Source organism: Dendrobates tinctorius, unplaced genomic scaffold, assembly GCF_039654945.1.
Source record: "Dendrobates tinctorius isolate UK_male_01 unplaced genomic scaffold, ASM3965494v1 ptg000397l, whole genome shotgun sequence".
In the NCBI taxonomy this organism is placed as follows: domain Eukaryota; kingdom Metazoa; phylum Chordata; class Amphibia; order Anura; family Dendrobatidae; genus Dendrobates; species Dendrobates tinctorius.
Window position 1 is genome coordinate 531,499 of NW_027362063.1, and position 24,229 is coordinate 555,727.

At 45.4% G+C, this 24,229-nt stretch overlaps 1 protein-coding gene across 2 annotated transcripts in view; it reads right to left on the minus strand.

The window, feature by feature from the left end:
- Window positions 1-24,229, minus strand: part of SMPD4 (sphingomyelin phosphodiesterase 4) — a 67,216-nt gene that overhangs the window by 28,714 nt on the left and 14,273 nt on the right. Inside the window, exons 7-11 of one of the 2 annotated variants that reach the window (XM_073563775.1) lie at window positions 23,460-23,611; window positions 22,898-23,027; window positions 5,723-5,794; window positions 5,127-5,210; window positions 4,311-4,456 (exon numbers count right to left, since the gene is read on the minus strand). In XM_073563775.1, coding sequence (XP_073419876.1) covers window positions 4,311-4,456; window positions 5,127-5,210; window positions 5,723-5,794; window positions 22,898-23,027; window positions 23,460-23,611 — 584 coding nt within the window. The remainder of the gene's footprint in view (window positions 1-4,310; window positions 4,457-5,126; window positions 5,211-5,722; window positions 5,795-22,897; window positions 23,028-23,459; window positions 23,612-24,229) is intronic. The other variant, XM_073563776.1, reaches the window with a different exon arrangement.

A 24,229-nucleotide genomic window follows, 5' to 3' on the forward strand; every position in this document is an offset into this window, starting at 1 on the left:
CTTGAATAGCAGCAGGCCAGTAAATATTAAACAAAAGTCAATATAAAACTAATCTACTTTATTAGAAAATATTAAAAAGGAACAACCACTTCTTAATAAAAGTGCACGTGAAACCAAAGACACACAGGACACACACACAAACTGCCCACATTAGTGAAGCGGTAGGTAGGATACCAACGCTTATTACATAGAAATAATCAACACATGACAGTCCCTTCAAATATGCTCCGAGAGACCATCATTCACTCTCTCTCGCATAGAACTGTCAAAAATTAGGCAGTTGGGCCTACTCATAACATTCCTCTAAAATGACAATTGGAATGTCATGAATGGTCTTCTGGTATAATATAACTCAGAAGAAACAATATGGTATTTTAAACAGCATGATGCAATACTTCATCCCTTATACCAAATGTTGGAAGCCTGAATATACTCCACATTACCATACACACATATGACAGCATATAAGCGATAGCAAAATCATACAGATAGGTGGCATAATTATGCAAATATAGGGTTTACTCTTGGTATATGCAGTTCATTTCCCACAGGATATATATCAAATGACTGCTCAAACCCTCTCTTAATCCAAAATTGCATATATGGCATATATCAAGGAAGGATCTCACCCATATCTTTGTCAATCATGGGTCCCTCCATGCAGATACCTCTCCCTTCGCGTTTCACCGTTTGCCAGATCATCAAGGGAGTTCTTTAGATATGGAAGTATGCCCTCATAATCCAGAAATGCCATCAAGGGCATACATCCATATCTAAAGAACTCCCCTGATGATCTGGCAAACGGTGATACGCGTAGGGAGAAGGGAGAGGTATCTGCATGGAGGGACCCATGATTGACAAAGATATGGGTGAGATCCTTCCTTGATATATGCCATATATGCAATTTTGGATAAACAGAGGGTTTGAGCAGTCATTTGATATATATCCTGTGGGAAATGAACTGCATATACCAAGAGTAAACCCTATATTTGTATAATTATGCCACCTATCTGTATGATTTTGCTATCGCTTATATGCTGTCATATGTGTCTATGTATAAGGAATGAAGTATTGCATCATGCTGTTTAGAATACCATATTGTTTCTTCTGCCAGAAGACCATTCATGACATTCCAATTGTCATTTTAGAGGAATGTTATGAGTAGGCACAACTGCCTAATTTTTGACAGTTCTATGCGAGAGAGTGAATGATGGTCCCTCGGAGCATATTTGAAGGGACTGTCATGTGTTGATTATTTCTAAGTACTAAGCGTTGGTATCCTACCTACCGCTTAACTAATGTGGGCAGTTTGTGTGTGTCCTGTGTGTCTTTGGTTTCACGTGCACTTTTATTAGGAAGTGATTGTTCCTTTTTAATATTTTCTAATAAAGTAGATTAGTTTTATATTGACTTTTGTTTAATATTTACTGGCCTGCTGCCAAAGGGAAGAAACCTGTACTGGAAATGTCTGATTTTTGACCAGATCTGTACTGCTACTCTCGAGAAATTTCTGATATTGTTTGTGAATATGGTTTGTGGTAATATGCATCCTTGAGGTCCAGGACTGCCATATAACAATCTGGAAACAGAACTTTCACCGCTGTCCTCACCGACTCTTGAATGAGGGGATGATTAAATATTTGTTCAGTGCTCTTATATTGATAATGGTCCTCAAGGATGCGTTCGATTTCTTTGTCATAGACAGGGGGGGGAATAGAACCCCTTCCCTATCTCCCATGGGGCATCCCTCTCCATTACTCATTTCTCTTTGAGAGTCAGGATTTCTTCCTCTAGCACCCGTTGTTTTTGAGAAGATGGTTGTAAGGGGGTTTTTACATATATGTCTTGAGGTAGAGTCTGGAACTTCAACTTCAGGCCTGATGTTATGATCTGAAGGATCCAGGCATTTGAAGAAACCCTCTCCCAGGCCAGGAGAAAGAGTGAAAATCTCCCCCCCAACGGAGAACGGAGTCACTGTTGTGGCTTTTTGGACTCTCGGGAGATTTTCTGACAAAAAAAACCCCTTTCTTTTTTTTGGTCGCTCCTCTGGCTTGTTCTGGTCTCTGAGTGACCTCCTGGGCGCATAGCGACCTCTCCTAAAGAAGCGCGAAAGGATTGAAAGGGCGCACCAGGAAACCCCTTCTTTTTATCCCCTGCTTTTTCAAGAATTTTGTCCAAGGCTGGATTAAACAGAAACATAACCTCGCAGGGGAGGAAACAAAGTTTGGCTTTTGCCTGTATGTCCCTATGCCATCCTTTCAGCCAGACCGCCCTGCAACAACCTGCATTAGACAATGCAGCAAACCTGGCTGCCAATCTTGCTGATTCCGCTGAAGCGTCCGCCAGAAATGCTGCTGCTCCTTTGAGGGTTGGTATTGACGCCGGAATCGTCTCCCTAGGTACCTGCTGTTCCAGCTGGTCCTCCAGGTTATCCAGCCAAACTTTCAGAGACCTGGCTGCACACGTAGCTGTGATGGCCAGTCTTAAGGCTCCTGCCAAGGACTCCCAGGTTGCTTTGAGGAGGCTGTCAGTTTTTCTGTCCAGCGGCTCATTTAGCAACCCCAGGTCTTCAAAAGGCAAAGGTGATCTTCTTGAAATCTTTGATATCGATACGTCCAGTCTTGGGGCTTTATCCCAAGAGGAGGAAGCCACTTCGTCAAATGGATACTTTCTTTTAAAAGAAGCCAGACTCTGCTTCCTATCAGGCTTCTCCCATTCCCTTCTGATGAGACTCTGCAACTGCTTGCTAATTGGGAAGTTTCTGCCCTTCTTCTGCTTAAGTCTCTTGTAAATGACTTACTGTGCCGACCTCTTAGCTTTCTGGTCTACCAGACCCATAGGGACCTTATAGCCTTTACCAACTTATCCATTCCCTTTATAGGGGAAGCAGTGGTGATCTTCCGAGCTAGTATCCGATGAGGCGGTTGACTGGTCAGATGCCCACGGGTCCTCTGACCTAGTAAAGTCCTCAGACGTTGAAGGGGGCTCTCTGGATCTCCTTTTCCCCCTATGCTTCTATCCCCAATAACTGCTGTCCGCAGAGGGGGCACTCCATATGATTTGCCTTGCTCCTACACTTTCTAGGGACCTCCTATACCGCCCCATAAGCCATCAAAGATCTTGGAAAGGAGGGCAGCAAGAAGAGAGAAACAAAGAACATAAGACAGCTGTACTTTCTAGAAGCTCACTCACCACTAAGACGCTTATACGGATACCGGATCAGGAGGCTGAATGACAGAAGGATCTTCCCCGAAGACTGTGGTTCCCCCCTTCCTGGTACTGTGACGACTGCTCGCCGTATCCCATGTGCTGCCCGAGTGGCCCTTCACTGCTGCTGGGGTACTTGCTTTCTCCTCTCATGAGGTCGTGACGGGAATCTTTTCTCTGGTGTTTGTAGCAACACCGGTTGCTCCTGCTGCTGCGCTGGCTGTAGCTGCTCAGGCTCCATTCTGACGCCGCCATCAACTTGTCGGCGGTCCCCTTTATGCTCACATGGGTCCCCCCGGCCGACACGTACTGCCCTTAGGCTTTCCTCTGGAAGCTGCCCACGACGACTTTCGGTTTACACTGCCGACCCCGTGCGTCATCCAGACGTGACTTCCGGTCCATTCTCCTGGCCGTACCTGCATCGCAAACAGGTAAGTGCTTCTTTCCTTCCCCCCGGTATGCCGATGCGTCCGGGGAGACCTGGCTTGGAGGCACTGCTACACCAGTGCCCAGCCCACACCTCTCAGGAAGGGAACCCCTTGGGACCTCCGTGGCGCTATCGGCCTCTGGCGACTGCTGCAACAGCCCCCAGAATGCTACCTTCGACCAAACCAGGTCCAGGCATCCTCTTCTATATTTGCCCGGAGCACCGATGTGCCTCTGGGTAGCATGGCTAGCAAAAGCCCGCACAAGCTCATTTAGGATGGGCACCTCACGGGGATCTCCGAGGCTCTAACGGTACCTGGTGATGGCCGCAGCAGACCCTTATCTACCTTATCTATCCAGATTCCCGACTGTCCCAGGCATCCTCTTCTATCTTCACTGCCAACTTTACCTAGTGTTCCCCATCAAGGACAGGAAACCAACTGATGCGGAGATAGGAGCCGCCCTTCTATATCTTGAAGATTTCCTGTCCTTGAAGGAAGGATCCCCTCTCTTGTGGTGCCATCATGGGTGACTGAAAAAATATGATATAATATATCACACCATATTTTCCGCACTAAAATATTTGGGGAAAATGGGGATGCTTCTTATAATCCGAAGCAACGATGGCAGCTCCTAATTTCTGGCCAGCATTAGAATAAGTGCATATGCTCCGTTACCTTTTCAGCTCTTCCAGTGGACTTGGGGTGTGAGAGTGAGCAGAAGGGGATGATTGCTCCGGTCTTAGGCTATTGGCGAAAGCGTGCAAATGCTTCACAAGAACTCTGACCAACAAGACATGCTCCTCCGTGGGCTGGAAAGAATCCTACAAATCAAGTATAAAAGATGAATTTTACAGTTTTACATTTCCTAGAGTATGACAACAAATGGCAGGAAAAAAGCACTAAAGCATTGCGCCGAAAGATGAGCTGTCAGACATTAGTTAAAAAAAAATTGCATTCATCCCTATCCACAGTAAAATGTGAGTCCCAGCAGCCAAAAAGCGACTAAAAGACATATCTACGTATTTATATAGCATGAGAGCTACAAATGCCATTAATATGGTTAAACATGCAGTACTTCTCTGCTGAGTGGTACATTGGATAGGTTACTAATTAGAATGAATGCACCTTTTCTGTTAAAACTCACAACTTGTATACAAAAAAAACCTAATTATTGAGCCAAAGCAGTTTACTGGTTATCACACAGTTCCAGCCAAAATTAAAAACAGGCACAGCAGCATCCCTTGAAGCACCCAGAAAAGAGAAACACATATGCAGAGTTAGAAAGCATCGACAAAAGCAAAATAATACAGAAGCACAGCTGCTCTAATCAATGAACCATAGTCAACAACTGTTAGAGCCCTTTAAGGCAGCCTGTGCCCATCATTACCCAGATTGCATTGGCTAAAAAGTGGTGAAAAATGTCAGAAGCCCCATCCTTCCCCACAACTACAATTTGCAACGCAGAAGTGTGTTCCAGAGAACTGGAAGTACTTGGTATGAATGGAAGGAGCCGGGCTGAGCAGGATTAATGTAGGAAGTACTGGACACACTGAGCCTGTGGTGAAGCGCTTCCAGCTGAGACACACAGGAGCCAACGAATGATGAGAAATTGGGGAGAAGTAGGAACAAAAAAAATAGAGAGATAACAAAAAACACAAAACATGGAATGAGAGAAAACATACTGTGTTATTAAAAAAAAAATACAAAAAAAAAACAAAACAAAAAACAGGACAACACAACATCAGACTGAAAGCCAAACACTATTCGATAAGACTATTGAACTGCCGGTATGTTGGCTGCCACTAGGCTACAAAAACAACTAAACGTGGCGAAACCCAGACATACAGTGTATTGCCATTTACTTCTGCAATGCTTAGTCATTAACATACAAACAATAGAAAATATGTTGCAAAGACATAAGAAAACATATGAGCACACATGCACAACACCAGGACAAAACCAGAAGACAGCACAATCATGGCTAGCAAAAAAAAAAATAAGTACAGAGCCTGTCATGGCCGATAACTAAAAGGAATTAAATACCATATGTAAATACGTGACACGATGGATACAAAATAGGTCATTACCTTTGCATGCGGAGACTGCATTTTAAGGTACATTTCGAGAGAATAATGGTGAAGCCACATTTCTACAAATATCTGCAAGTAGGAAAATATACACAAGGAAACATTTGTGACACATTGTAATCACATATCAGTAGTTATTACATACATAGTTTCACTTAGCCCCTTCATGTCATGGTCATTTTCCATTTTTTTTCCTCCCCTTCTTCCAAGAGCCATAACTTTTTTATTTTTCACTCAGTATAGTGGGAAGAGTTGTACTTTTGAATGGCGCCATTCATTCTACTACAAAAGGTTCTGGAAAACGGGAAAAAAAATCCCAAATGCGACTAAATTGTAAAAAAAAAGTGCAATTCCACAATAGTTTTTTTAGTTTATTTGCCATTTTTATTATATGGTAAAACTGACCTGGCAATGTAAACCTCCAGGTCGGTATGAGTACACAGATACCAACACCATCATGTATAGTTTTTTTTATTTTTTTATTTAACCCCTTCACTACCAAGGGTGGTTTTGCACGTTAACTCCTGGGCCAATTTTTACAATTCTAACCACTGTCCCTTTATGAGGTAATAACTCTGAAACACTTCCATGGATCCCGGTGATTCTGATATTGTTTTCTCGTGACATACTGAACTTCATGTTAGTGGTAAAATTTCATTCAAATAACTTGCGTTTATTTGTGAAAAAAATGGAAATTTGGCGAAAATTTTTAAAATTTCGCAATTTTCCAACTTTGAATTTTTATGCCCTTAAATCACAAAGCTACAGCACACAAAAAACTTGCTAAATAACATTTCCCACATGTTTACTTTACATCAGCACAATTTTGGAACCAAAATTTTTTTGGTTAGGAAGTTATAAGGGTTACAAATTGACCAGCGATTCCTCATTTTTGCAACACCATTTCATTTTTACGGACCACATCACATTTGAAGCCACTTTGCGGGGTCTATATGATAGAAAATACCCAAAAGTGACACCATTCTAAAAACTGCACCCCTTAAGGTGCTCAAAACCACATTCAAGAAGTTTATTAACCCTTTAGGTGCGTCACAGGAATTTTTTGAATATTTAAAAAAAAAAAATGAACATTTAACTTTTTTTCACAAAAAAAATACTTCAGGTTCAATTTTTTTTATTTTACCAAGGGTAACAGGAGAAATTGGACTGCAAAAGTTATTGTGCAATTTGTCCTGAGTACGCTGATACCTGATATGTGGGGGGGAACCACTGTTTCAGCGCATGGCAGAGCTCAGAAGGGAAGGAGCGCCGTTTGACTTTTTCAATGCAAAATTGGCTGGAATTCAGATCGGACGCCATGTCGCGTTTGGAGAGCCCCTGATGTACCTAAACAGTGGAAACCCCCCACAAGTGACCCCATTTTGGAAACTAGACCCCCCAAGGAACTTATCTAGATATGTCGTGAGAACTTTGAACCCACAAGAGCTTCACGGAAGTTTATAACGTACAACGGTACAATTAAAAAATCATATTTTTTCCACAAAAATGATCTTTTCACCCCCAATTTTTATTTTCCCAAGGGTAACAGGACCCTAAAAGTTATTGTGCAATTTGTCCTGAGTACGCGGATACCCCACATGTGGGGGTAAACCACTATTTGGGCGCATGGCAGAGCTCGGAAGGGAAGCAGCGCCATTTAACGTTTTTGGCTGGAATTGAGATCGGACACCATGTCGCGTTTGGAAAGCCCCTGATGTACCAAAACAGTGGAAACCCCCCACAAATGACACCATTTTGGAAACTAGACCCCCCCCCAAGGAACTTATCTAGCTGTGTGATGAGAACTTTGAACCCCCCAGGGCTTCACAGAAGATTATAATGCCTGGGCGTGAAAATAAAAAAATCGTATTTCTTTATCGCCTTATTGGGGGACACAGATAACCATGGGTGTATGCTGCTAGGAGGCTGACACTATGCAAAACAAGAAACTTAGCTCCTCCCCAGCAGTATACACCCACCGATAGGCACCAAGCAACTCAGTTTGTGCTTAGTGTCTGTAGGAGGCGGACCGGGATCTCCCCAGATCCGCATTTAATCATTTTCTTTAATCATTTTCTTTTGTGTTTTTTAATGTTTTCCCCTTTATTTTCCAGATACAGCATCAGGAAACGGGATGTGAGTTCATCCTGCTTTTCCTTTTAATGCGGCTGAGCGAGCAATGTGGTATTGCCCACATCGCAACACTCAGGCCCGCAGGCAGGACCTTCCCCTATCACCCTCGGGTGCTAGGGGCCATGGATGGACGGTCCTAGCCGATTCCCCTCCTCATCCCTCTCCTTGGACAGGGCTGAGAGGAAGACGGCGGTCGCCAGCGGTGACAATTCCCCTGACACTGGGGTTGGAGCCGTCTTCTGCACCATACGGATGGTGCGGGTACTGAGGATCGCCTCTCCCAGCGGCCTGCGCTCTATCGTGGGCCCCGCGGTCAGCCTCTTCAGGGACATCAGGTAAGCTTCTGAATGTTCCCTTCAGCCCCGCTCTCATAGACCTATCAAGGACTTCTGCAATCAAGTACAGCGAGTACCTCACTTCTCCTTCTGACACGGCGCTCTGACGCGCGTCCCTCCTGTCGCGGGGGGTGCGCTTTCTCGGTATGCGTCCCCTGTCCTCAGTATTCAGCCCAGAGGGAGTTCTCCTTTAACTGCGGTAGTAGGCATCCCGGGCGCGCCGTCGCTAGGGAAAGCAGAGGGAGCGCTTTCACTTTCATTTTCAACAGCTTCTACAGCCTATCTCAGGGCTCCTTTCTCTTTAGCCCTGTCAGCGTGTCATTAACCGCGCCCCCTCCCCGGGTCTCAGCCAATCGCGCAGTGCGGTGGCTAAGCTCCGCCCACCGCCAGCGTTCTCTTCCTGGATTTCCCGAGCTTCTTCCTCCTTCTCTCTGGATTTTTGCCTGGGGGCCACAACGCTAGTGTGTCTGCTTCTGAACCTCGGTAGGCTCGACTCCAACTCTCCCTGACGCTTAACTTAGCTCCCCCCCCGCTGTTTCTTTCAGGTAATGTTTCTACCACTGAGACTTATGCCCAACCCGGCAAGGGCCTTCTGCTCGAGACCCACCGCTACTCACTACGCCTGCGCGCGCTGTAAAAAGAAGTGGGCTTCGGGTCAGTCGTCTCCCCTCTGCCCGTCTTGCAGCCCTTCCGCCATGTCTGCCCCTCAGAAGCACTCCGAACCCCGTGTGGAGACCACCCCCCCCCCCCCCCGAATGGGCCGTGGCGATGTCTCAGTCAGTTTCTGATCTGACTAAAGTGTCTCAATCACTGGTCCAGGTCTTAGAGCGGTTACCTCAGTTATCTGCAGTCACCTGTGCACCGACCGCCTCTCATAGTGAGTCGACAGCACTGGACCGTGACCCTCAGACGGACAGACCAGTTAGGGGCTCTAGGAAGCGGGTCCTGTCTGGCTCTTCTTCCAGTTCGCAGGGTCCCTCCGCTTCTCTCAGGCTACGCTCCTCGTCTCCCTCATCGGCAGACGATCCTCGGTCAGACGAGGATTCACAATCTGGATCAGACTCAGAGGCGGACAATATAGCTAGAACTCGGGATATGGTAGATAGTCTCATATCGGCTATATACCAAACACTCAAGATAAAGGAGGATAAGGCCCCCCTCAGGAATGCTCTGTTTCCCTTAAGAAAGCGAGGCCTCCATCTCGAACCTTTCCTAATAACAAGGATTTCGACACTTCCTTAGCCAATCACTGGCAACATCCTGAGAAACGTTTTTCAGGCTGCAAGTACTTAGATGTACTTTATCCCTTCGATGCGGATCTAGTCACGAAATGGACCAAAGCTCCCGAGGTAGATCCACCAGTCTCTCGTATTTCCTCTAAGACGGTTCTTTCCCTTCCGGACGGAGCTTCTCTTAAGGACCCATCAGACAGGCAAATAGAGTTGTTGGCTAAGTCAATCTTTGAGGCATCCGGCGCATCCCTCTGTCCTATCTTAAGTAATCCTAAGTAATTTCGGCTTGGGCAAAAATTCTGCGCAGGGGCATTTCAGCGGCAGCTCCTCAGGACGAGCTGGCAGATTTAGCAGACCAAATTAATCATGCAGGCAAGTACCTTTTGGCCGCCTCCTTGGACGCGGCAGGGTGCGTAGCTAGAGCTAACAGCAACATTGTGGCCGTACGCCGCATTCTTTGGTTGAAGTCTTGGAATGCGGATACCGACTCAAAGAAGTCGCTCACCAACCTGGCATTTCACGGTACTAGGCTCTTTGGCGCCAAGCTGGATCAGATAATCTCGGATGCCACTGGTGGAAAGAGCACTTCCCTTCCCCAGTCCCGCCCTAAGAGGTTCTTTAACAGGAAGGTTTCTCGGCCTTTTAGGTCCTTTCGCCCCTTCTCTCCCGCAGAAGGTTCATCCCAGCAGGAAGAAAGCCATTTTATAAGCCGGCCCCTCGCTGGAGATCCAGAGGTCAGCCTTCCAGGTCCTCAGGCTCTCGATCCGGAAGGTTTTCATCTAAGTGACGGGTCACCCCCACCTGGAAAGCTTTCCAGGGTGGGAGGCAGACTTTCCTTTTTCAGGGGCGCGTGGCTATCCGTTGTCGACGACGCTTGGGTCAGGGAAATCATCACATCCGGATACAAAATCGAGTTTTCTTCCCTGCCTAACAGTCGTTTCTGTCTGTCTCGATCCCCAAGACAGCGATCACAGGTTCCAGGGTTCCTTCAGGCCGTCTCCTCTCTCCTTTCCGCCGGGGTCATAGTTCCCGTTCCTACAAACAAACGTTTTTTAGGGTTCTACTCGAATCTCTTCGTAGTCCCGAAAAAGGACGGCTCTCTTCGTCCAATTTTTGACCTCAAGCTGCTCAATCGCCACGTGAAGATCCGCCACTTCAAGATGGAGTCTCTGCGTTCGGTAATAGCCTTGATGGAGCCCGGAGAGTTTCTCTGCTCGGTGGACATACAGGATGCCTACCTCCACATCCCCATTTCTCTGCAGCATCAGAGATACCTCCGCTTTGCGATTCAGAACAATCACTATCAGTTCGCGGCCCTTCCCTTCGGCCTAGCCTCCGCCCCTTGCGTCTTTACGAAGGTGATGGCAACAGTCATGGCCATCCTTCGATCCAGAGGGATTCTTATCATCCCTTACCTGGACGATCTCCTGATCAAGGGCTCGTCCCGCCAAGACTGTCTTCACAGTCTTCACATAACCTTGGATGCCCTCAGACGCCTCGGATGGATAGTCAACAAGGACAAGTCCACTCTGCGCCCTACCCAGCCTCTGACCTTTTTGGGCATGGAGTTCGATACGAATCTAGCCCGAGTGTTTCTACCAAGGGACAAGTTTTCAACCCTTTGCAAGGGGATCCAGTCCCTTCAACGCTCGAGGATCATGTCCCTTCGGTCCTGCATGAGAGTCCTGGGGAAGATGATAGCCTCTATGGAAGCAGTGCCCTTTGCACAATTCCACTCTCGCCCTCTCCAACTGTTCCTCCTGTCAGTCTGGGACAAGACCTCGTTTTCTCTGGATCGCCCCATTCTTCTTCCGCTCAGAGTCAGACAATCGCTGACTTGGTGGACGTTGCCGGCGTCAGTTCTCCGCGGAAGATCCTTTCTCCCGCCTCGGTGGCAGGTCATCACCACCGATGCCAGTCTCCTAGGATGGGGGGCGGTCTACTATCAGAGAACGGCCCAAGGGCGTTGGAACGCCCAGGAGACTCTTCTGCCCATCAACCTTCTGGAGATCAGGGCAATCTTCCTCGCTCTCCTTCGTTGGCAGCATCTTCTCGTAGGCAAACCGGTCCGCATTCAGTCAGACAACGCCACGGCGGTGGCGTACATAAACCACCAGGGCGGTACTCGCAGCAGGCAGGTGATGTCAGATGTGGCAAGGATACTCCGTTGGGCAGAGCGTCACGTGCCGGCGATTTCCGCCGTTCACATTCCAGGGGTGGAAAACTGGGCAGCCGACTTCTTGAGTCGCCAAGGTCTAGCGTCAAGCGAATGGTCCCTTCATCCCACAGTCTTCAGTCAGATATGCCAGCGTTGGGGCACCCCGGACGTCGATCTCATGGCATCTCGGATGAACAACAAGGTTCCTCACTTTGGGCATTTTCCCTACCTGGTCCTGGGCTCACTCAGCCTCCATGCATATCTGGTAAGATATCTCCCTAACTGGCCACGCTAAATTTACCTATGCACATTAGGTGGTTACAATGGACTGATAATGTGGCGCAGTGATCCCCAATTGGGGGGATGGGGAACTAGCAGACATTGGTTATCTATATAGATGTGGCTATTCTCTATATATATTGTTATATTACTAGATATCCTGTGGCTGGGTGCTTTTCCCGGGTTATTCTGTTCTTTCATCTTGTGGTGTCATTTTAATCTCTGTATTTTTGTATTGAATGATATATATGTTAATCAATAAAGACGTATTTTTATTATATTCACCTAGTTACTCAATCTTTCTCTTTGCATGCATACCTATTGGAGTGGGTGTTTCAGGTGTCCTTCCTGATTTAGGGTGGCTACTTATAGCCTTAAACCCTATTCTCTGACATAGTGATAATGTCACTGAGGTTTTTGCATTTAATAAAGGTTCCTCACTTTGTAGCCAGGTCCAGGGATCCTTTAGCCGTCGGTTACGACGCCCTAGTAATTCCGTGGTCCCAGTTCCAACTACCTTACCTGTTTCCTCCGCTTGCCCTGCTCCCAAGAGTGGTCAAAAAGATAAAGTCAGAGGGCATTCCAGTCATCTTAGTGGCCCCAGACTGGCCGAGACGCCCTTGGTACGCGGAGTTGGTGAACATGCTCGCGGACGTCCCCTGGAGGCTTCCAGACCGTCCAGATCTTCTCTCTCAAGGCCCCCTTTACCACCAGAGTTCTCAGTCTCTGAGTTTAACGGCATGGCCGTTGAGGCCGCGATTCTGAGGGAATCAGGGTTTTCCAACCGGGTCATTCAGACCTTGATTAAGGCTCGGAAGCCGGCTTCCTCCCGCATTTACCATAGGTACTGGAAGGCCTTTTTTCGTTGGTGTGACGAAAAAGATGTTTTTCCACGGTCATTCTCCATTCCTCCCATTCTTGGTTTCCTCCAATCCGGTTTGGATGCGGGCCTATCCCTCATTACCCTCAAAGGCCAGGTGTCTACCCTAGCAATCCTCTTCCAGAAGGATCTAGCTTCCTTACCACAAGTGAAGACTTTTCTCCAAGGAGTCGCCCATGTGGCTCCTCCTCATCGTTCTCCGATAGATCCATGGGATCTCAATCTTGTTCTTGGCGCTCTCCAGAAGGCGCCGTTCGAGCAAATCCAGGATATCCCTCTGTCTTTTCTTTCATGGAAGGTGGCTTTTCTAATCGCCATTACATCCATCAGGAGAGTTTCTGAGCTGGCGGCCTCTTATCCTGTCGTTCTCGTACCTTATCCTCCACCAAGATAAGGTTGTTCTCAGGCCAGTTCCTTCTTTCCTTCCGAAAGTGGTATCTCCCTTTCACATTAACGAAGATATCGTCCTTCCATCGTTTTGTCCTGCGCCTGCTCATCCTCTGGAAAAGTCGCTCCACAAACTGGATGTAGTGAGAGCCTTGCGTGTTTACCTTGCCAGGACCGCTTCCTTTCGCCAATCTGATTCCTTGTTTGTCATTTCTGAGGGTCGCCGGAAAGGTCTTCCGGCTTCCAAATCCACAATTGCTCGTTGGATTCGGTCTACCATCCTGGAGGCCTATCGTCTTCAGGAGAAACGGCCCCCTCCGGGAGTGAAAGCCCACTCCACCCGGGCTGTAGGGGCTTCTTGGGCTGTGCGGCACCAGGCTTCGGCCTTGCAACTCTGCAGGGCCGCGACCTGGTCGTCTTTGCACACCTTTGCGAGGTTCTACAGGGTTCATACCCAGGCCTCGTCTGATGCAGCTCTTGGTAGGAAGGTTCTGCAGGCGGCGGTGGCGCATCGACCGACCTAAGCCCTTCCTTATTTCGTTCCTTTATTGTTGTTCCCACCCTCGGGACTGCTTTGGAACGTCCCATGGTTATCTGTGTCCCCCAATAAGGCGATAAAGAAAGAGGGATTTTGGGTTCTTACCGTAAAATCTCTTTCTTGGAGCCTTCATTAGGGGACACAGCACCCTCCCTGTTTAAGTAGTACCGTGTTGGGTCTGAGAGTCTCTTGATGAGTTGGTACATACAGTGGGGAAAAAAAGTATTTAGTCAGTCAGCAATAGTGCAAGTTCCACCACTTAAAAAGATGAGAGGCGTCTGTAATTTACATCATAGGTAGACCTCAACTATGGGAGACAAACTGAGAAAAAAAAATCCAGAAAATCACATTGTCTGTTTTTTTTCATTTTATTTGCATATTATGGTGGAAAATAAGTATTTGGTCAGAAACAAGCAATCAAGATTTCTGGCTCTCACAGACCTGTAACAACTTCTTTAAGAGTCTCCTCTTTCCTCCACTCATTACCTGTAGTAATGGCACCTGTTTAAACTTGTTATCAGTATAAAAAGACACCTGTGCACACCCTCAAACAGTCTGATTCCAAACTTCACTATGGTGAAGACCAAAGAGCTGTCAAAGGACACCAGAAACAAAATTGTAGCCCTGCACCAGGCTGGGAAGACTGAATCTGCAATAGCCAACCAGCTTGGAGTGAAGAAATCAACTGTGGGAGCAATAATTAGAAAATGGAAGACATACAAGACCACTGATAATCTCCCTCGATCTGGTGCTCCACGCAAAATCCCACCCCGTGGGGTCAGAATGATCACAAGAACGGTGAGCAAAAATCCCAGAACCACGCGGGGGGGACCTAGTGAATGAACTGCAGAGAGCTGGGACCAATGTAACAAGGCCTACCATAAGTAACACACTACGCCACCATGGACTCAGATCCTGCAGTGCCAGACGTGTCCCACTGCTTAAGCCTGTACATGTCCGGGCCCGTCTGAAGTTTGCTAGAGAGCATTTGGATGATCCAGAGGAGTTTTGGGAGAATGTCCTATGGTCTGATGAAACCAAACTGGAACTGTTTGGTAGAAACACAACTTGTCGTGTTTGGAGGAAAAAGAATACTGAGTTGCATCCATCAAACACCATACCTACTGTAAAGCATGGTGGTGGAAACATCATGCTTTGGGGCTGTTTCTATGCAAAGGGGCCAGGACGACTGATCCGGGTACATGAAAGAATGAATGGGGCCATGTATCGTGAGATTTTGAGTGCAAACCTCCTTCCATCAGCAAGGGCATTGAAGATGAAACATAGCTGGGTCTTTCAACATGACAATGATCCAAAGCACACCGCCAGGGCAACGAAGGAGTGGCTTCGTAAGAAGCATTTCAAGGTCCTGGAGTGGCCTAGCCAGTCTCCAGATCTCAACCCTATAGAAAACCTTTGGAGGGAGTTGAAAGTCCGTGTTGCCAAGCGAAAAGCCAAAAACATCACTGCTCTAGAGGAGATCTGCATGGAGGAATGGGCCAACATACCAACAACAGTGTGTGGCAACCTTGTGAAGACTTACAGAAAACGTTTGACCTCTGTCATTGCCAACAAAGGATATATCACAAAGTATTGAGATGAAATTTTGTTTCTGACCAAATACTTATTTTCCACCATAATATGCAAATAAAATGAAAAAAAAACAGACAATGTGATTTTATGGATTTTTTTTTCTCAGTTTGTCTCCCATAGTTGAGGTCTACCTATGATGTAAATTACAGACGCCTCTCATCTTTTTAAGTAGTGGAACTTGCACTATTGCTGACTGACTAAATACTTTTTTTCCCCACTGTATGTTTATGGTTTTTGGTTGCTTCTCCTACTGCTTTTTTCACCAACTGAGGTGCTTGGTGCCTGTCGGTGGGTGTATACTGCCGGGGAGGAGCTAAGTTTGTTGTTTTGCATAATGTCAGCCTCCTAGCAGCAGCAGCATACACCCATGGTTATCTGTGTCCCCCAATGAAGGCTCCAAGAAAGAGATTTTACGGTAAGAACCCAAAATCCCTCTTTTTTCCACAAACATGATCAATTAGTCCCCAATTTTTTTTATTTTTCCAATGGTACCAGGAGAAATTGGACCCCAAAAGTTGTTGTGCAATTTGTCCTGAGTACACCGATACCTCATATGTGGGAGAAAACTACTGTATGGGCACACGTCGGGGCTCGGAAGGGAAGTAGTGACGTTTTGGAATGCAGACTTTGATGGAATGGTCTGCTGGTGTCATGTTACTTTTGGAGAGCCCCTGATGTACCTAAACAGTGGAAAACCCCCACAAGTGACCCTATTTTGGAAACTAGACCCCCTAAAGAACTTATCTAGATGTGTGGTGAGCACTTTGAACCCCCAAGGGCTTCACAGAAGTTTATAATGCCCGGGCATGAAAATAAAAAAATCGTATTTTTTCCACAAACATGATCAATTAGCGTTTGGAGAGCACCTGATGTACCTAAACTATTGAAACTCCCCACAAGTGACCCCATTTTGGAAACTAGACCCCCCACGGAACTTATCTAGATGTGTGGTGAGCACTTTGAACCCCCAAGTGCTTCACAGAAGTTTATAACGCCCGGGCGTGAAAATAAAGAAATCATTTTTTTCCACAAAAATGATATTTTTGCCCCCAATTTTTTATTTTCCTAAGGGTAACAGGAGAAATCGGACCCCAAAAGTTGTTTTGCAATTTGTCCTGAGTAGGCTGATACCCTATATGTTGGGGTAAAACACAGTTTGGGCACATGGCAGAGCTTGGAAGGAGCACCATTTGACTTTTTCAACGCAGAATTGGCCGGAATTGAGATCCGACGCCATGTTGCATTTGTAGAGCACCTGATGTGCCCAAACAGTGGAAACCCCCAATTCAAACTCCAACCCTAACCCCAACACACCCCTAACCCTAATCTCAGCCCTAACCCTAAACCTAGCCCTAACCCTAATGGGAAAATGGAAATAAATACATTTTCTTTTAATTTTATTATTTTTCCCTAACTAAGGGGGTGATAATGGGGGGTTTGATTTACTATTTATGGCGGTTTGGCAGCTGTCACACGCTAAAAGACGCTTTTTATTGTAAAAATAGTTTTTACATCACCACATATTGAGAGCTATAATTTTTCCGTATTTTGACCCACCGAGTCATGTCAGGTCTTATTTTTTGCGGGACGAGTTGGTGTTTTTATTGGTATCATTTTCGGGCACATGACATTTTTTGATCGCTTTTTATTCCGATTTTTGGGACGCAGAATGAACAAAAACCAGCGTTTCATGAATTTCTTTTTGGGGGGGTGCGTTTACACCGTTCCGCGTGCGGTAAAATTGATAAAGCGCTTTTATTCTTTGGGTCAGTACGGTTACAGCGATACCTCATTTATGTCGTTTTTTTATGTTTTGGTGCTTTTATGCAATGAAAACTATTTTATATAAAAAATAATTATTTTTGCATTGCTTTATTCTGCGAGCTATAACTTTTTTATTTTTTCGCTGATGATGCTGTGTGGTTGCTCGTTTTTTGCGGGACAAGATGACGTTTTCAGCGGTACCATGGATATTTATATGCGTCTTTTTGATTGCGCGTTATTGCACTTTTTGTTCGGCGGTATGATAATAAATCATTCTTTTTTGCTTCGTTTTTTATTTTTAATTTTTAAGGGGTTCGCTAAAGGGGTTAACTAATGGGACAGTTTTATAGGGCAGGTCTTTACGGACGCGGCGATACCAAATATGTGTACTTTTATTGTTTTTTTTTTTTTCATTTCCAAAAAATGAATTTATTTGGGAATATTTTTTTTTTCTAATTTATTTAGCGATTTTTTTAAAATTATTTTTACACTTTTTTTTTTTAAATTTTTTTAACTTTATTAGGTTGTCCCAGGGGGGACATCATTATCCTGTGACAGATCGCTGATCTGTCACATCACAGATCACTGTGACAGATCAGCAATCTGTCACAGGCATAGACGCAGACTTCCTCATGCCTGCGCTTTGCAGGCACTGAAGAAGTCAGCTCCCTACAGGCCCCGAAGGTCCCCGTCGCCATCTTGGATCCGGGGACCTGTAGGGAAAGAGACCCCCACAGCAGCGCTGCACATTGCGCTGCTGTGGGGGCTCAGGGAAGCACGGAGGGAGCCCCCTCCCTGCCGATGCTTCCCTTTAACCCACGGTACACCGCGATTGTGTTTGATCACGGTGTGCAAGGGGTTAACATGTCGGGGGCGGTCCGTGACCGCCCCTGACACATTGTGCCGGGTGTCAGCTGTGATAATCAGCTGACACCCGGCCGCGATCAGCGGCGCTCACCACGTGCGCGCCGCTGATCGCTATGACGTAATATTCCGTCCATGGGACTTAGGGCCCAGGTCACATGGACGGAATATTACGTCCAATGTAGGAAAGGGGTTAAGTGGTGAAAAAAAAAATTTGAAAATTTTTTTTAAAGTTGCTTTTGTCACCATTTTCCGAGACCAGTAATGTTTTCTTTTTGCAGGATATGGCCCTGTGGGATGGACTTTTTTTTTCTGCGCCCTTAGCTGACATTTTTACTGATACCACTTTGAGGCAGATATGAAGGCTTCATCACCTCTTGTTGCATTTTAATGCAATGTTGTGGAGGTTTTCATGACTCCGGGTAAGTAATGTTTTTTCACCATTTTTTATTATCCACTCTTGTGGCATCGATATTTATTTCACTATTCCCTGTTCACTTTTACCCCCTTCATGACCCAGCCTATTTTGACCTTAATGACCAGGCCATTTTTTGCAATTCTGACCAGTGTCCCTTTATGAGGTAATAACTCAGGAACACTTCAACGGATCCTAGCGATTCTGAGATTGTTTTTTCGTGACATATTGGGCTTCATGTTAGTGGTAAATTTAGGTTGATAATTTTTGCGTTTATTTGTCAAAAAATCAGAAGTTTGGTGAAAATTTAGAAAATTTTGCAATTTTCAAATTTTGAATTTTTATTCTGTTAAACCAGAGAGTTATGTGACACAAAATAGTTAATAAATAACATTTCCCATATGTCTACTTTACATCAGCACAATTTTGGAAACAAAATATTTTTTTGTTAGGAAGTTATAAGGGTTAAAAGTTGACCAGCGATTTCTCATTTTTACAATAAAATTTACAAAACCATTTTTTTTAGGGACCACCTCACATTTGAAGTCATTTTGAGGGGTCTATATGGCAGAAATTACCCAAAAGTTACACCATTCTAAAAACTGCACCCCTCAAGCTACTCAAAACTACATTCAAGAAGATTATTAACCCTTCAGGTGTTTCACAGGAACTAAAGCAATGTGGAAAGAAAAAATGGACATTTTAATTTTTCCAACAAAAATTTTCTTTTAGCATCAATTTTTTCATTTTCACATGGGAAACAGGATAAAATGGATCCTAAAATTTGTTGGGCAATTTCTCCTGAGTACAACGATACCTCATATGTGGTCATAAACCACTGTTTGGGCGCACGGCACGGCTCAGAAGGGAAGGAGCGCCATTTGACTTTTTGAATGGAAAATATGCTGGAATATTTAGCGGTTGCCATGTCGTGTTTGGAGAGCCCCTGTGTGCATAAACATTGGAGCTCCTCCACAAGTGACCCCATTTTGGAAACTAGACCCCCCCAGGAACTTATCTAGATGCATAGTGATCACTGTGAACCCCCAGGTACTTCACAAATTGATCTGTAAAAAAAAAAAATACTTTTTTTTCACAAAAATTTTCTTTTAGCCTCAGTTTTTTCATTTTCACATGGACAACAGGATAAAATGGATCCTAAAATTTGTTGTGCAATTTCTCCTGAGTGCACAGATACCTCATATGTGGTCATAAACCACTGTTTGGGTGCACGGCATGGCCCGGAAGGCAAGGATCACCATTTGACTTTTTGAATGGAAAATTAGCTCCAATCGTTATCGGACACCATGTCAAATTTGGAGAGCCCCTGTGCACCTAAACATTGGAGCTCCCCCACAAGTGACCCCATTTTGGAAACTAGACCCCCTAAGGAACTTACCTAGACGTGTAGAGAGCACTTTGAACCCCCAAGTGCTTCACAAAAGTTTATAACACAGAGCAGTGAAAATAAAAAATAATTTTTTTTCCTCAAAAATGATTTTTAGCACACTTTTTAATTTTCACAAGGCTAACAGGAGAAATTGGACCACAAATCTTGTTGTCCAGTTTGTCCTGAGTACACTGGTACCCCATATGTGGGGGGGAACCACTGTTTGGGCACACGGCAGGGCTCAGAAGGGAAGGAGCGCCATTTGACTTTTTGAAATGCAAATTACTTCCAATCGTTAGCGGACACCATGTTGTGTTTGGAGAGCCCCTGTGTGCCTAAACATTGGAGCTCCCCCACAAATGACCCCATTTTGGAAACTGGACCCCCTAAGGAACTTATCTAGATGTGTAGTGAGCACCTTGAACCCTCAAGTGCTTCACAAAAGTTTATGACGCAGAGCCGTGAAAATAAAAAAAAATTTTTTTCCCTCAAAAAATTATTTTTTAGTGCGCAATTTTTTATTTTCACAAGGGTACCAGGATAAATTAGACCCCAAAATGTGTTGTCCAGTTTGTCCTGAGTACGCTGGTACCCCATATGTGGGGGGAACCACTGTTTGGGCACACGTCGGGGCTCGGAAGGGAAGTAGTGACATTTTGAAATGCTGACTTTGATGGAATGGTCTGCGGGTGTCATGTTACATTTGCAGAGCCCCTGATGTACCTAAACTGTGGAACCCCCCCACAAGTGACCCCATTTTGGAAACTAGACCCCCCAAGGAACTTATCTAGATGTGTGGTGAGCACCTTGAACCCCCAAGTGCTTCACAGAAGTTTATAACGCAGAGCCGTGAAAATAAAAAATATTTTTTTTTCCTCAAAAAAAATGATTTTTAGCTAGCAATTTTTTTTTTCACAAGGGTAGCAGGATAAATTGGACCCCAAAAGTTGTTGTCCAGTTTGTCCTGAGCACGCTGATACCCCATATGTGGGGGATGACCACTGTTTGGGTACACGTCGGGGCTCGGAAGGGAAGTAGTGACATTATGAAATGCTGACTTTGATGGAATGGTCTGCGGGCATCATGTTACATTTGCAGAACCCCTGATGTACCTAAACTGTGGAACCCCCCCACAAGTGACCCCATTTTGGAAACTAGACCCCCTAAGGAACTTATCTAGATGTGTGGTGAGCACCTTGAACCCCCAAGTGCTTCACAGAAGTTTATAACGCAGAGACGTGAAAATAAAAAATATTTTTTTTTCCTCAAAAAAAATGATTTTTAGCCAGCAATTTTTTTTTTTCACAAGGGTAGCAGGATAAATTGGACCCCAAAAGTTGTTGTACAGTTTGTCCTGAGTACGCTGGTGCCCCATATATGGGGGGGGGGGGGACTATTGTTTGGGCACACGTAAGGGCTCGGAATGGAAGTAGTGGCGTTTTGAAATGCAGACTTTGATGGAATGGTCTGCGGTCGTCATTACGTTTGCAGAGCCCCTGATGTGCCTAAACAATAGAAACCCCCCACAAGTGACCCCATTTTGGAAACTAGACCTCCCGAGTAACTTATCTAGATGCCTGGTGAGCACTTTGGACCCCCAAGTGCTTCACAGAAGTTTATAACGCAGAGACGTGAAAATTAAAAAAAAAATTTTTTCCACAAAAATATTTTTTTAGCCCCCAATTTTTTATTTTCCCAAGGGTACCAGGAGAAATTAGACCCCCAAAGTTGTTGTGCAATTTTTCCTGAGTACGCTGATACCCCATATGTTGGGGTAAACCACTGTTTGGGCACACGTCGGGGCTTGGAAGGGAGGAAGCACCGTTTAACTTTTTGAACGCAAAATTGGCTGGAATCAATGGTTGCACCATGTCGCGTTTGGTGACCCCCTGATGTGCCTAAACAGTGGAAACCCCTCAATTCTAACTCCAGCCCTAACCCCAACACACCTCTAACCACAGCCCTAACCCCAACACATCCCTAACCCTAATTCCAACCCTAACCATAACCCTAACCCCAACAGACCCCGAACCCTAATCCCAACCCTAACCATAACCCTAACCACAAGCCTAACCCTAATTCCAACCCTAACCCTAATTCCAACCCTAATCCTAATTCCAACCCTAACCCTCTTTCCAACCCTAACCCTCTTTCCAATCCTAACCCTAACCCTCTTTCCAACCCTAACCCTCTTTCCAACCCTAACCCTCTTTCCAACCCTAACCCTCTTTCCAACCCTAACCCTCTTTCCAATCCTAACCCTAACCCTCTTTCCAACCCTAACCCTCTTTCCAACCCTAACCCTCTTTTTAACCCTAACCCTCTTTTCAAGCCTAACCCTAACGGAAAAATAAAAATATTTTCTTTATTTTATTAGTTCTGCCTACCTATGGGGGTGATAATCGGGGGGTTTATTTACTTTTTCTTTCATTTTGATCACTGTGAGTGATCAAAATGAAAGAATGGAATCTGCAGCCGGCAGATTCGGGTGGGCGCACTGCGCATGCGCCCGCCATTTTCAAAGATGGCGGCGCCCATCATCCGGACCCGAGGGACACCGGGAGGGACGGGGGGACTCAGGAGGTACCGGGGGGGGGTGAGGGGGGGGATCGGAGGCTGGCGGGGAGCAGAGGGAATGGGAGGGGGGCAGATGATGACAGCGGCGGCAGATCGCCGCTGTCATTCAGTTGCGGGGGGGGCGATCGCCGGTGGTGGGGGGGGTGGTGGAATCGGTGTCTCCAGCCATGTCGATGCTACAGCAGCGTCGGACATGGCTGGATTGTAATATTTCATCAATTTTCATTGATGAAATATTACTATCGCTCTGATTGGCTGTTTCACTTTTAACAGCCACTCAGAGCGATCGTAGCCACGTGGGGGCGAAGCCACGCCCCCTGTGGTGAATTACAAAGCCCCCTGTATCTGCGGGTCGGGTGACCTTTCAGTGACCCCGGTCACCCGACCCGCAGGGGGGCTTTGAAGTCATGACGCCACATAGGCGTCACTGGTCAGATTTGAACCAGGTTTCATGACGCCTATGTGGCGTCATTGGTCGTGAAGGGGTTAATTTGGTCTTGTTTTATGTTTCTATATTGTCTTGTCAAACTGGAGTTTCTATAATAAAGTATTAATTTGTTAAATCCCTTTTTGGGTTATTTAATGACTTTTCTAAGCGGTTTTTTTAGGGTTTACAATTATGGAACTCACCTGCAATAAGGTTTCTGACCTCCATATCTCATGAGCTGCAGGGTCAGCATTCACCAAGTGCTGGTGGGAAATGTGTCTCTTTAAAAGCCTGGGGCTAGTCCCATACGAAGTCAATGAAATTGATGGTGATCTGTACATACAAAATGATATCAGTCAGAATCCTCCTATACCCCATTATGGACAAAAAAAACCCCTCATAAAATAATTTAAGAAGTTTGCCTGGTTATAAGTGCTTGAAGTAGCTAACTTGTGGTCCCCACTTTGTTGAGCTATTTTAGAGTCACTACAATCGAAATGGCAATATATTATGGGTATTTCTATTATTTAACAACATGATATTAAAACACAGATAATTATAACCCCCATACACATCAGCCAGACCCACTAATGGCGGTGGGACCAGCCAACTATCTGATGTATTCGGGGGAGGTCCCCCAATGGGCCATGTATAAATAGAAAGGGGAGACGAGTCTGAGGTTTCCAGAAGCAGTTTGCCGAATGAACGTTGGACTGACCGCTATCTCATCTGTATGGCCAGCTAAAATCAATCCAAGCATAGCACCTTGGGGCAGGGGATGGCACCGTTCCTCCAGGATTGGCAAAATGAGGTTGCGGGACATTTCCTTCTATGGGAAGGAAACAATTCAGGTATTTCTCCACCAAGATGTAGTAGGCGTTATCAGAGTAGTTGCAGACTTGTCCGGTGATAAAGTTCTGCATGGGGAAAATGTATAAATGTATATGTATATAAAATCATTGATCTTTTTATACAAAGAAAGTAAAACACAAACATCAGAAATATCAAAGTGCGCAATCAGAGTAATTATTTTTTTTTAAAGATTCCCTGACTAATTTTACAAATGAGCATTTACGGTGGTAAATGCCTATTTTGACATGAATTTTCACAGTCAGTACCTCAGCTCCATCAGGTCTAAGAAATCAGCCTAATAAATGATTCAGTCTGTAATGTGAAATCTTGTGACAAGTCTACTTTAAAAAGCCTACATAGAGAAAAATTGTAATAACATGATGGACAAATAGGAAGAGGAAAACGAGACTCTCATCACTCATTAGGCCCACATATGTGAATTCACTGGATTCTTCAAAAACCTCAGTGCTGTAGGAATGTCCCCTTTTGAATGGCTGAACATTATACAAAAATAACTTCTAAGAAGCAGGGAATTCCTGTAAGAACTGGCCTCTGTAGCAATGTATAGCAATGTAAAGTATAGGAAGAGACAAATGTAGTGCTGATTTCACTAAATCAGATCGTACTCCCCTTCGCCGAATCCAAGGCCAAGTGTTGCCGCCGCTCCAGTCTCTGTCTTTTGG